This window comes from Haliaeetus albicilla, chromosome 21 (genome assembly GCF_947461875.1).
Source record: "Haliaeetus albicilla chromosome 21, bHalAlb1.1, whole genome shotgun sequence".
Lineage (NCBI taxonomy): Eukaryota > Metazoa > Chordata > Aves > Accipitriformes > Accipitridae > Haliaeetus > Haliaeetus albicilla.
The window spans coordinates 27,013,306-27,026,153 of NC_091503.1; the positions used below are offsets into that span (position 1 = coordinate 27,013,306).

General features: G+C 41.7%; 1 protein-coding gene across 1 annotated transcript; it reads right to left on the minus strand.

The window, feature by feature from the left end:
* Positions 1-441: 441 nt before the first annotated feature.
* CCDC201 (coiled-coil domain containing 201) lies at positions 442-10,934 on the minus strand. Its single transcript, XM_069808808.1, has 3 exons — positions 10,712-10,934; positions 1,421-1,989; positions 442-528 (listed from the first exon to the last, which is right to left on the minus strand). The coding sequence occupies exons 1-3, from the start codon at positions 10,932-10,934 to the stop codon at positions 442-444; spliced, it is 879 nt and encodes a 292-aa protein (XP_069664909.1).
* Positions 10,935-12,848: the final 1,914 nt, after the last annotated feature.

The window sequence follows — 12,848 nt, forward strand, 5'->3', positions numbered from 1 at the left end:
AGTTTTGATTACTCTTTAGATGAGGAGATTCTCCTTTGGCTAACCAGGATTGCGCTCTTCTGTGGCCACTGGGACTTTGTCACTTAAGGAACACCAGCAGCCCTACAAGATTTGAACACTACACAAAAGAGTATGGTCAGGAAGAGCTGTGGCAGGATGAAGAATGATTCTTACACAAAGTTCTCCCTCCCTTCTTTGTTCCAGGCCTTCAGCCGTTACGAATTAACATTGGCTGTCATGTAGAGGCACTTCTTAATTTGTACCGGACTCCTCCTAGATTTAAAGGGCAAAAAGAATCATAAAACCAACCAAACAACAAAAGAAGAACATTTTTGAAGGAAAGGGGAAGTCTAACAGACACTATAGTCAGGTGTGTGATTTACTGGAACCAGCTATTCCCACAAGAAGGATGTGATGGCACTAATTCCATAAGTAGTTCAATCAAGCTTCTTCAATTGTCAGTTCGTGTTCAGTTGCTTCTTCAATGTTTTTAAGTTGACGAAGCAGCCATTCTCTTTCTTTCTTTCTCTGTTATAGAAAAGAAATATTAATCAACCTAATCCATTCAGATGTTTGTTTGTTAAAGCAGGTGACAACATACACAAAGGCATTATGAACCCAACTGGAAGTTTTCACTTGTTTTTAGATAAGAAGCCTTTACTTTCAGATCGGGCAAGTTTTCCTGAGTTTCCAACACACCCATGAACAATATGGTACAGGGCAAAAAACAAACCAGAACAGAATGTGATGGCTTCACACTGACGTGACAGCCTTCAGAGTCTAACTCTGCTGCCTCCCTATCCTTTCCGTGGGCTTTCCACAGGGCCCTTGCCAATAATCAGAGTTCTAGGAAATTGAGTTCTTGTGCTCCACAGAACAGAAGAATAGAGACCTGCATAAGGTCCATTAATCTAAACTTTCCCAAGGAAACCCTACACTAATTGAAGGACTGCACACAAGACCCTATTTGCAATGACTGGCATTTTTTTTTATAAAGCACTACAATTTGGATTAAACAAGGAAAGTAGTAGATTATTTGTTTCTCCAGTTTTAGTTAACTTGCCAACATTAAGAAACTTGAAAAAAAATCACTGATTTCTACCCATTCTCACATTTCTCCTAAAGAAAGATATATTTAAAAAAATGTACTTTTGTACTAGTGTACACTAGTCACGCAAGCTCACAAGCTGAAGCAAGTACTAGTTTGGAACACTGCATCCCATCCAGTCTGTGATTAGGAATGATACCACAGAGTCTAGCAGGTTATGACCCAATTCATAAATACAAGTTCTCACTGATAAAGTTGTGGAGTTGTTCCGTAACTAAAATATTCTCACATTATTAGAAAGACCTGTATATATTCAGCATTGGTAGGAAGTTGTATAGCTTATCTGTTTCATAACTAAAGGAAAGCCATTACCACAAGAGCTTTATCAGTTTTCTTCTTTCTGGTTTTTACTATCGGGCTATCTTTTATCCCTGGTATTCCCGTAACAAGCCATGAAGATCCACTCTTGCGAGTTACTGCAGCCTCCTCAGATGCTTTGGTGGGAGCCTGACTTTCCGTGTTTGGTACAACCTTGTCACTTGGCTCTTCATTTGATTCCTCAGAGGCCAACACCGTGGAAAGCCTCCTTCTAGAAAACACAACCTGAGAGCTTTGGCTTATCTCTTTGTTTAATTCTTGCGAGTCAAACGCTGTTGAAAGCCTCTTCGGAGACATATGGGGGAAGTATGCTTCAACACTTACTAATGACACTTGAGCTAACGATCTCCTTCGATTTGATTTTGGCATTGGAGATCCATAAACTCTCTTGCTGACATTTTGGTCCTTGATTGACTGATTTGTCAGATCTGTAAGAGATGGCATTGTTCTTGAAAGCATTGAGTCCACTGGCGTGCTGTGTTTCACCATTCGCTTTTTCAGAGATCTTTTAACATTCAGGAAAGAATCTTCTTCCTCTGACATCTTGAAGTCAGGTTTATTGCCTTAAGAAAGTAAGAAGAGAAAATTGTGTCTCTGCTCACATAGCAAGAGGTGCCATGTAAGGTGTTCAGCTGCTGCAAAGACAAATAGGTGTTCCTATTTTCATGTCTGCATTCTCCCTTTACATGGAATTTATCCTTTGTCTAGATCAGTGGTCTTCAAGGGTTTGAAAGAGCCACGTTGAAAACTGAACATTAGAAGACAGCTTGTCACACATACAACACTTACCCCTGTCCCACCCCTCAGCATGTGGAGCTCCACATATACTAGAATTTTTTTAAGATATCTCATTAATTGCAACATCATTAAGACAGTGTTTTGTCATTCAGAGTATATAAATAATATACTTCCAGGGCTGCAGCCACTAACAGTGGGTGGGTAGATGAAAACTGTTAGATACCAGAGGGATTACCACAGTGCAGCAAAAATTCAAGTGCTCTAGGGATGTGCAAAGTTCTGGATTCAAACAAGCATCTCTTAGTCCAATTGCCAGTTTGTTTCTCTTGTTTTCTTAAAAGGGGGTTCACAAACCTCTCATTCCCTCCTACTTACTTGGCATTTGGCTTATTTCTGCTGATCCTAAACCATGTTCTGTGCGAGTCCGTTTTCAACTGACTTTACAACAAGGTTGCAAGGTTGATTTTGTTAGTAGCATTTCCCCTACTCATTTGCCAACCCCCAGCAAAAAGGAACTTGACTTCTTACACGTGGAGAAGCCCAAGATAAATATATCCAGTTTAAGATAAATATCTGAATTAGATGAGCAGTTAAGGACTTTAGTAACTGTTGAACTCTTTGCTTTCATGAGGCAGTTCAGATATTTCATGCAGGTTGATTGCATGAAGCTCATCAAGGGGGAAATATGTTTTAAGTGCCCATATTCTAAGCCCTATAGATCAAAGGCCTTGGTGGGGGCTGGTAGGACAATGGGACTACAATGAAGGGGGCACAGGAGGACAGCGAGAGATCTTTGCTGAAGTAAAAGGCACCAGTTCTCCCTTCCTTGTCAAGGTGTTGCACCTGTGTAGGGGCAGAGTTTCTAAAGGGGAGGCAAGAGGTGGAGCACTGACTCTTCAGTGCAGCAAGAGTCAGGTGTTTTGTGGTTTTTTTTTTTTTTCCCCCTTGGAGAGAAGGGAGGAAAAAGGAATCCCATTATCACTTTTATTTGGGTACCCATTTCTCCCCTCACTTCTTAGCAGTGCTAGCTCGTGTGATGCAGTATAAGCGGCGCTCAGCCTGCAGACACTGCCTTTTTCCTTTCCTGCTCAGCCAGCTTGACTTCCCTTGGTCTTTGTCATAGAAGCTTACCATCAGTAAGCTTGCATGATTAAACTTAGATAGGGAATAAGAAGGAGTTTGCAACCATCACCGCACCACAAGCCCATCCTCAGCTATACATTTTGATGCCTTCCCCTCACTCATTAAAGTTTAGATGGCCAATTAAAAGCTATTTTTTATTTAAAGTTAGTTTTTAAAGAATATAATATAATAATATATTATATATATTATTTTAATATATATTATTTTAAAGAATATAATATAAAAAGAACCAGAGCTTCTGAGGAAAACAACAGCATGGTTGGTTTTTTTTTCTTTCACACTTTTCTGTGCTTTAGAGACACATATATACCAGCAACAAACTTTTTCTGTTCAGTTGTTTTAATAACACCATTATGAATAAAGGAGGGGAGAAGTCTAAAAACAATAGAGAAGGATAAACCATTTAAGAATGCCAGAGGCTACTGTGGAGAATGCACCTTGTAGCAACTTTGACAAAAGAAAACATACTTACCAGACCTACCAGGTTCTACCTGATGTCTTCCTCTGCTTCTCAGGTGATCTGGCTTCAGTTGCTACTTTGCTTCTTATAGCCCTGCTAGCCTCCCAACATCCTTTGCTGCAGAGACTCTCTAAATCACACATTTGGGATTTTTTAGGAGTTTCAGCAGTGCTGCTAACTGAATAAACTACTAAATAGAAATCTAGGATGAATTAATCATAGGAAAATGGGCTAGCTAACTTACCTTTGTGCTATGTTTATTGCTATTTAATCTCTGCTGCTTGCTGCCTATTTGAATCACAAAATCACATCTAGTGGTTAATTGGCTTCACATGGCTGCTTAAGGCACATTGAGGATTTGTCAGAACATGGATGTGTGTTGATGGATGGATGGATGTCGATGCAGTATACCTGTTCCATCCTGATTTTATTTTCTCACTGCTTCTCTTGCCCAAGAAATAAACGAGAAAACAAATGTTAAATCTGCCATGAAAAAGTTCTTCTTTTAGGAAAATAGGTAGTGAGAATAAGCGGAAGGTTATCTTGCTGCAGTCTGAATTTCACGGCGTTTGCAGCTAACAACTGTGGAAATGGCAGCATTTTATCTTGAAGAAAGTGGTTTCAAAATCTCAGCTCTTAGATGAGAATTGCATTGGTCTGAAATGGTGTGGCTCAGGTGGAGGACTGTAATTTTTGTTGACAGAGAAAAGCAGTGGGGCTGCACCAGCCCCACTAAATCGCAAGCCAGCTCTGTGGTGGGTGACAGTGGTGGGTGCTGCGATCCCAACACTGCAGGGCAAGCAGAGGCATGAGGGAGCATGGGCGCAAATATTGGGGTAGCCCCTTTGGACAAAGCATGACCTGTGGACCTTTAAAATCTAAGCTGATCAGCCAGACCTAATTTGAGGGCTTTATGCGGGTGACCTGAGGTTGTGGAGCGCATCTAGCGCAGACAGAGGGGCGAAGGGCTGATCTCGCCGGGGTTTGAACTTGTGGTTCCAGGGAGTCTGGGCATTTCAAACCTAATCATAAACCACCCTCTCTTGCCACATTAATAATTGCACTATGAATAGAGAATTGGAGCTACCAGTTCAATATTTACGAATAACAGTCTGTCAGTATATGGGGAAAGTTGCTAGGTTTAAATTATGTGCCCCTAAGGAACTGAAAGAGAGCTTGAGAAATGGAGGCACTTTACAATCACATGGATTGCACGAGTAAACATCCTGGAAATAAATAGTCTGTCCAGGATAAGCTATTTATTTCCTAAACTCCCAGAGGAGGTTCGTACAGGAATATTTTGAGAACTAAACAAAAACTATTTTGAGATATTTGTGGCTGGGCAAAAAAAAAAAAAAAAAAAATTTTCAGTCCTTTATAAACATAGAAGAGGCTAGACCAACCCTTACCTCATTTTGAATATTAGTAGTTAGTTTTCAAACTAGTGGCCTTGTGGCTTGGTGAGCAAACCCACCAGGTCAGCCATATGGTACCTCGCAGAGCTCGGCAAGCCGGTTCCTCATATAGCACAGAGCGGAGAGTGGTGTCTTGCCGTAGTGTTGCAATGTTTGCCCTGTCCTGCTGTGTCAGTGGGACATCATATCGCCTCTCCCGGCGAGGCAGTGATGCAAACCATGCCGCGCAGCGTGAACCTGTGCGAGAAGCTTTTTGGTGGCTCGGAGCAAACCTGGCGTCCTCTCACCGGACCCCTTCAGACACGTCTGGCCTTGGCTTCCAGCTTGTGCTTTGCCCTCCTCACCACGCTTGCCCTCACTTTCTGGCGTATCCTTTCCGTGGCATCTCACAGTCCCCCAGTGCTGTCTGTAGCTGCATCATCTTTATGCCTGCCTTCCATGGTCTTTTCCTACAAATGTCTTAAAAAATAACCTTCCCCTTTCCTGCAAAACCATTACTTGCCATTTCCTCGAGTTCCTTGCCAAATGTCCTCAAGATATAAATCAGGAGATTTGCAAGTTGTTCTCACTCTTAGCCATGGTTTCTTTTATGTCCTACATATTTAGCTTTTTATGAAGTGGTGGCAGGATGTTACAGAGAACAGGAGGGACATAACTATGCAGAGATCAGACAGAAAAGAGTCCAAAATTAATGCAGGCATGCAGAGCTCAGCAGAACCGCTGGAGTGATGATATTACCTTGGCCTTGGTGTATCTGTAGCCTGGACATGAAACACCCAAGCTCTGGCAAGAGTGGCATCTTGCAGGCTTCTTGCATCTTTCAAAGAATGACACATACGGTGTCCTGTGCTCACACGTATTCAGTATGAACCATTCCTTCACTAAAATTACATTCCTTGGTATCACCATCTTCCTCCTCAGCATTGTCTACCTGATATTTTGGAGCAATAATTCCACAGGTCTGGATCCAGCTGTTTGGTCTATGTTTACACACCTTCCTCTCTTTTGCTGTCTGATGCAAGATGGCACACAATTCCAGCAATATTATTATGCACTTCCGTATATATTATATCAGCCTCCCACTGCTTTATGTTTATGGCTTGAAGGATTCTTTTGTTGATCTCATTTTAGGGGATAACTTCATCTCCCTTTCTAAATGTGTTCCAAAAATAGAAAACCTACATAGGAAATGTTTTAAATGTTTTTACTGCATTCCCTTGTGAGAAACATTAATTTGTAATATTTTGACTTCCAAAACCAACAAAAGTGGGGAAAACAAAAACAGCACAGTGTTTTGTTCAAATTTCAGCCCCTTATTTCCAGTTCAAATGCACAAATTCACTTCAGAGACATGGGAGTTTGAGGAGGCCTCACCTGGAAGAGAGTGAAACTGGAATTGTTTTTCAGTTTACCAAGGAATAACATACATACATACAGGGACATGAAGGGACAGCTTTTTCCCTTAGTGTTCTGGTCTAACCTGAGAGACCACGCTTCTTCAATTGCTGCTCTATTCATTTCTTCGTTTCCCACTCTGATGGCATTGCCAAACAGTTCTCCTGAAGGGAACTTGGATGCTGAACCAGCTCTGAGCTCATATGCTTCCCTAACATACTATATTGACTTGGATATGTGATTCTAGTTTGTGAAGTCACAAATCTTGCAAAAGTGTCCAAGCAGTTAGGAGCTAGGTGCAGTCTTTCCTGGGCAGAACGGTATCAGGCCTTCTCCCTGCTCTTGCAACTAGTCTGATGTTTTTTGGCGCAGGGGGTGATTCCACAAAGAAGTACATAATAGGCAGTAGGAGCTGGTAAGGGGAGCTCAGCACTCTACTTCGTCTGACAACCCACGGTGGAATGACCCTTGTTTGGAGAACTGGAAGGAAGAAGAGCCAGAAGAAGAATACGAATGGTGGTGGGGAGTAAAAGGAGTGTAAAAAGAAGAAGAAGAAATGGAGAGAGGGACACAAAGGTGAAAATGCTTTCCTAAATTTAGAGCCATGTGGAAAGAATAAATTAGAAGAAAGATTAAAGGAATGGGCAAGACAAAGGAAAAAATGAAAAAGAAAGGAAATTAAACTGTATTTCCTAAATGATTTAGGAGACTTAGGCCCAGACTATGAGTTGTTTATGGATGAAACTCCATTAAAATGCAAATCTCATTCAAATTCCCATAACCTATTCTTCCTGTATCTGAGTTTTGTGTACAGGGAATTCAAACAGGAGTGCTCAGATTCAAACAAGACTGCTGGTAAGCCTGAACTCCTCAGTGAAAATAGGCGTGGGACACCTCATTTGTTGACATGAAGGCTGAAGCCAGCAGGCAGCCTCATCATGAACTGACCTCTGCAGAATAGTGCCTCCCTTGGGCATCCCAGCGTTATGGTACTGTGGGGCATGCAAAAGGAGCACAGCCTCTGTCCCAGTGAATCGTAAGCTCCTTGGGCAGCCACAGACATCGAAACGGAAACAGCCCAACACTCTCTGCGTACTTAGCCTATTTAGGTACATAAAGCTGCACAGAGGGACCCAGTAGGACTTTTCAAAAGCACCTTAGCAATTTATTTCCACTGATTTCAGTAGGAATTACATGCCTGGGCACTACTGAAAATCCTGAGATTCATGATAGGGTATACAGTGGGGACAGCCATTTAATATATGTGTTTTGAAGACACTTTAGAATAGAATAGAATAGAATTTTTTTTTCAGTTGGAAGGGACCTACAATGACCAGTGAGACCCACTGCCTGACCACTTCAGGGCTGACCAAAAGCTAAAGCATGTCATTAAGGGCATTGTCCAAATGCCTCTTAAACACTGACAGGCTTGGGGCATCGACCACCTCTCTAGGAAGCCTGTTCCAGGTTCCTGGGCACCCTCTTGGTAAAGAAATGTTTCCTCATGTCAAATCTGAACCTCCCCTGGTGCAACTTTGAACTGTTCCCATGCATCCTGGCACTGGGTACCAGGGAGAAGAGCTCAGCACCTCACTTTCCCCTTCCCCTCATGAGGACGCTGTAGGGAGCAGTGAGGTCGCCCCTCAGCCTCCTTTTCTCCAAACAAGACAAACCCAAAGTCCTCAGCCGTCCTCACAGGACAGGCCTTCCAGTCCTTTCACCAGGAAAACCTTTGCTAAAACCTTCAGAAACCAAGGACGATATGAATCCTTTGTGGTCTGTTAAACAAGCTTTTCAGTGCCTGAAAAGCACTTATGTACACTTATGAACCTGCTCTCCAGCAACTTTAAAGTTTTCACATTTTGGAAGACTTTCCTCATAGTTGGTAGAATTCTGCTGAATTATGATGTTATGATCACTGGAGAAAAATATGGCATTATTTATGGTAGTAGTGTGGAAGTGGTAGCTTTGCAACTGTTGGAACATCCCATTACTCAGCGTGGCAATGACCTTTCTTCTGGCCAGAGGCAGGGTCAATGTCTTTGGCTACAGTGTCCAGGAACAGACCTGTGTGGTAAAATTCCCACTCCAACTCCTGTCATAGGAGCATCTCATAAGCAGTCTGAGAGGAAGGGTTTAGGGAATCCTGGACAGATGGTTTGGAGGTTTCACAACCCGTCAGAAGAAAAATGGCTCTGTACTAGCAACACACTGAGTCATGACGCATGCTTCAGGTTATATATTTCTACAGATTTTGGGTAGTGTACCTCTGCTATGACTGGGTGCAGCTGGACAACAAATCTGATTTTGTGCAGTCAAAATCACGATCTTGATATACTAACTGGGTTGCACAGCTGCTCAGAAAGTCAAACCCTTATTTATATGTTTAAATCACCCTCCATATGATTCATTTCAGTGAGAGGTTGAGGAACAATGAGACTTGATGCTCTGTCTCTGACCCACTGCAAATATTCTTAAAGGCTTTTAATTTAGATGTTGATGTTATAAAATTTTCACCTAGGTCCACCAATTGCAGGGAACTGAAAGTAGTATTCTAACAGCCAAATTTTTTTTCTGCCTTAATGCAACGTTAGGACTGAGTAAACAAAAGCCTTAAGGAACACATACGGACAAGTTCAGTGTCACATCTTCCCTCGGCATGGATCAGCTCTGCCCTCAGATGCAGTGCTTGGTGTCTATGTGAGAGGAGGATTAGGCTGTACATATTTAAAGATGCTACTATCTTAAGGTCAATTATAAAACCTTAAGGCATTAAAAATTGTCGCCTCTCTTGGTTAAACAAGGTTGTAAGATACAAGTAGCCACTCTAAAACCATTGAGGGGAATGCCAAATTGAGAAAAGTATCTTTTTTATCCAAAGGTTTGGAGGATTAATATTTGACTTCAAAAAGTCTAATTACCTCAGTAGTAAGAAACTAGGTACACGTTAGTAGCAGTGGAGGTCATTGACCTTGATAAAAATCAATGTGCCACCACCTGCCTTTGTAATTACGTCAATGACTCCTCTTCATTATATGCTTATCCACTTCAGTCTTACAGCATGCCACGATGTGTTCTGTCTGCATGTTGTTTATTCACTAGACGGTGTCCCATACACTTTCTACGTGTTTCTACACCCCAGAAGTCGATCTGAGTTAATATTCAACTGGGACCTTTCCTCAGTAACTTGCTGTGTGTTTTCTGATATGACTGCTCCTTTCTAATTATGTTGGCAGTGCTGCTGAGGAGCACATAATATTATTGCCAAAGTTCAATAAACATACAGAGTAACTATAGAGTTTGGGGGAAAACAGTCGGTGGTGCTTTCATGACCTTTGGCAACAGTATGAGCACAGTTTGGCCAATGCCAAACAAATGTCTGACTTCAAATCTCTCAGCGACCAGAAAATGATGGATTTGCTTTACTTTATTACATCTAATAATAAACAAAAAATGCTGTGTTTGTGCAGCGCAGTAGCATGGCCAGACTGAGTGCAGTCCTGTGCAGGAGGTCAGGCTAGATGAATATCAATGGCTCTTTCTTGTCATATTAGTATTGCGCAGATGAATCCCCAGGTGGTCTGAGATGAGGGAATGCTGATGAAGTCATTGGAGTCCCACTGACTTAGTGAAGCAGAGCATTTGTGACAGGGAAGCTCGTCTGCTTTGTCTGTGGTGGTGTAGTAATTGATAAGTTACACTGTCTCTATGAACCCCTCATTGGCATCTTCAGACTATGCCTAGTAAATGGAAAGATAAACATTCATAATAATCATGACTACTTTTTCATGACTAGCTCCTTCTACTTCTTCATTGCTAGCTCGCTATGGCCATATCTAATAATAGCGGACCAATGTCTGGTTACAAGTATAGAAACAGCCTAAGCCTGGGAGGCTCATGGTAACGTAATACTAAAAGCCAGTTTCTATCCTCTGAGCCTTGAGCCTGAAAACTTACGCAAACTACTGCTGCAATTGATAGCAGAAATAATCTGCACAGGACTGGATGTTTAGGATCGGATCCTAAGTAGCCTGGCTACACCTCAAGATCCCCATCCTCAGATGCTCTCTCCACAGTTCAGCGGGTTTAACGAGAGCCAGAATTGTCACAGACAATTTCCGCTACGTGACTCACTTTCCAGCTGTGCCTTTTTTTCCATCAGAATGGCCCAAATGAGAATACGGTCCATGACTGGTACCTGTATAATTGTTTCCTTCCATTGAACATCATGTTCCGCCAGCAGGAACAGTGCATTAGGTGACCCACTGCCCCAGGGAATGGCTGCAAAACTGGAAGGCTTTGACATAGATATGGAGGCAATGCACCAGTAACGCCTGGATGTACACCATGTTCTCATTTTCCGTTGTCCCCTTCCCCCTATTTCAATTTGACAAGAACAATTGGACAAGAACACCAGTTCCAGTCCTGGGTGGTTTACGCTACAGAAATCCAATCTCTCTGGAGTTTCTCATCCAGGGACTGCATTTCTATAGCATAAACCACCCACAACTGGGACTGGTGTCCTTGCCCAAAAACGTTACCAGAGGATATAAGCAACCCACCACTGATACTACCTCATTCTTTAAGCAAAACAAATTCTCACACTGTGTGATTATGTTTCTGAAGTGATTCAACTGTGTAATGGGGCATGGCAGAAAAAATGTTTCCAGGTACCTGACCTGGGTCATTAAAACCAGAACGTACACTATCTCATTAACATATGTGTGTGTGTGTGTACATATTTTGTATACAAGTATATATAGCTCTGTGTGTATTTATATACATAAATTCCCCCAAAACAACACAGGGAGGCTTGCACATTTTAGCATTAAGAGAAAGACTTAAAATACCAATGTGGCAGAATAGGTGCAATGAAAGATGAAGGCCAGATTTGCAGTTTATTTATGTCCTTTTGACTTCAGCGGAGCTATTCTGATTGACAGTTATGAAGATCTGGCACGCTGTCTTTCAGAGGGGAAGGAGAGAACAAAAAATGGCTACATAAGGCCTCAAACCCTTCTTCTCACTGGTGTAAGGGCAAACCAAGAACAGTTCCATCACACTCACTGTCATCACAATAATTCGGTACAACTCGCACCGCGCTCTCTAACCTGCAAGGGAAACAGCTGGGGAGCCTTAGTCTAGCATTTGGAATAAAACCCCTTGCATCTGAGCCCAGGCTGTTTTCCATCACAAGGGACTCTGCATTTCCAAGTTATCTCAGGGCATATCTGCATGGACAGGCGTGACGGACCTGAGCGCCTCTGCTTTTGCTCTGAGCTGGCCAGATGGGAGTCTGCTGTGATTTGGAAGCCGTACAATCAAATTACTTTGGTACTGTGCCCAAGCTTACAAAGTCTCTTGAGAGACACGTTACCGATATAACTCTATCAGTTTTCAAATCAATTTTAAGTTAACCTATGCAATTTTGCACTCAGGTTGGTTCTGTATCTTGCACAATATAAACTGCCTACAAAACCTACACTTGGCTCAAGTTGGCCAATTATTTCTGGCTTGTGGAAAGGGAGAGATGAGCTTCCCCTCCCTGTCTTCTGGTCTATGTGGCCAGTATTTTGCCAGTATTTGCACATGTTTGCTTTCCTCTGCTTGCACAATGGATGGAGCACTTGGCCCAAGCTGGCTTCCACTGTGGTCAATGCAGAAAGTCAACAAGACTCACAAGGGAGCTGAATTGTTCCCGTAAGGTTCTTCAGTTCAAAGCAATTGTGAAAATAAAATTGCAGGATTTCTAGATGCATGTTCTTAGCCTGAAAACTGAGAAACTGTAGTTGGACCCTGTGAAAGGCAGCTTGGTATAGAATAATGAATACAACTTGATTTAAACCAAACCCAAACCCCAAACCAAAACAACAATACCAAACAGGTGTTTATTCAAGCAAATTTTTTCCTTTATTTTTAATTAGATCCCAGAAATTATAATAGTGCAAACACTCAGTATAAAAGTTGCAATAAGAAATTTACATTCACATTTAACATTTCAGTCCATTCACTTTTTAACATAAAAATAGGACAAATATTCAATTGCTCTTCTCAATTTAACAATCCTGAAAAAGACTGGAAGATACTCTACAATATTCTATTTACATAAAAATAGACCCGTATTATTAATGCAAATCTATCATTAGAAGTTACCCAGTGTTAAGTTATTGTATTGTACTATGTATATACATACATATATATATATAGTGTATAGCTGTATAGATATAAAAAATATTTATAGGTTCAGTGGGCTACAATAGTTGGAAAAATG

Bases quoted from the DNA above. Each gene is read 5' to 3' on its own strand.
- CCDC201 (XM_069808808.1), bottom strand. From the start codon at position 10,934: ATGAGAACATGGTGTACATCCAGGCGTTACTGGTGCATTGCCTCCATA. The intron at 1,990-10,711 runs GTGAGTCACGTA...TACTTTCTTAAG, and splicing joins AAAAAAGGCACAGCTGGAAA to GCAATAAACCTGACTTCAAG. The intron at 529-1,420 runs GTAATGGCTTTC...TTTCTATAACAG, and splicing joins AAACTGATAAAGCTCTTGTG to AGAAAGAAAGAAAGAGAATG.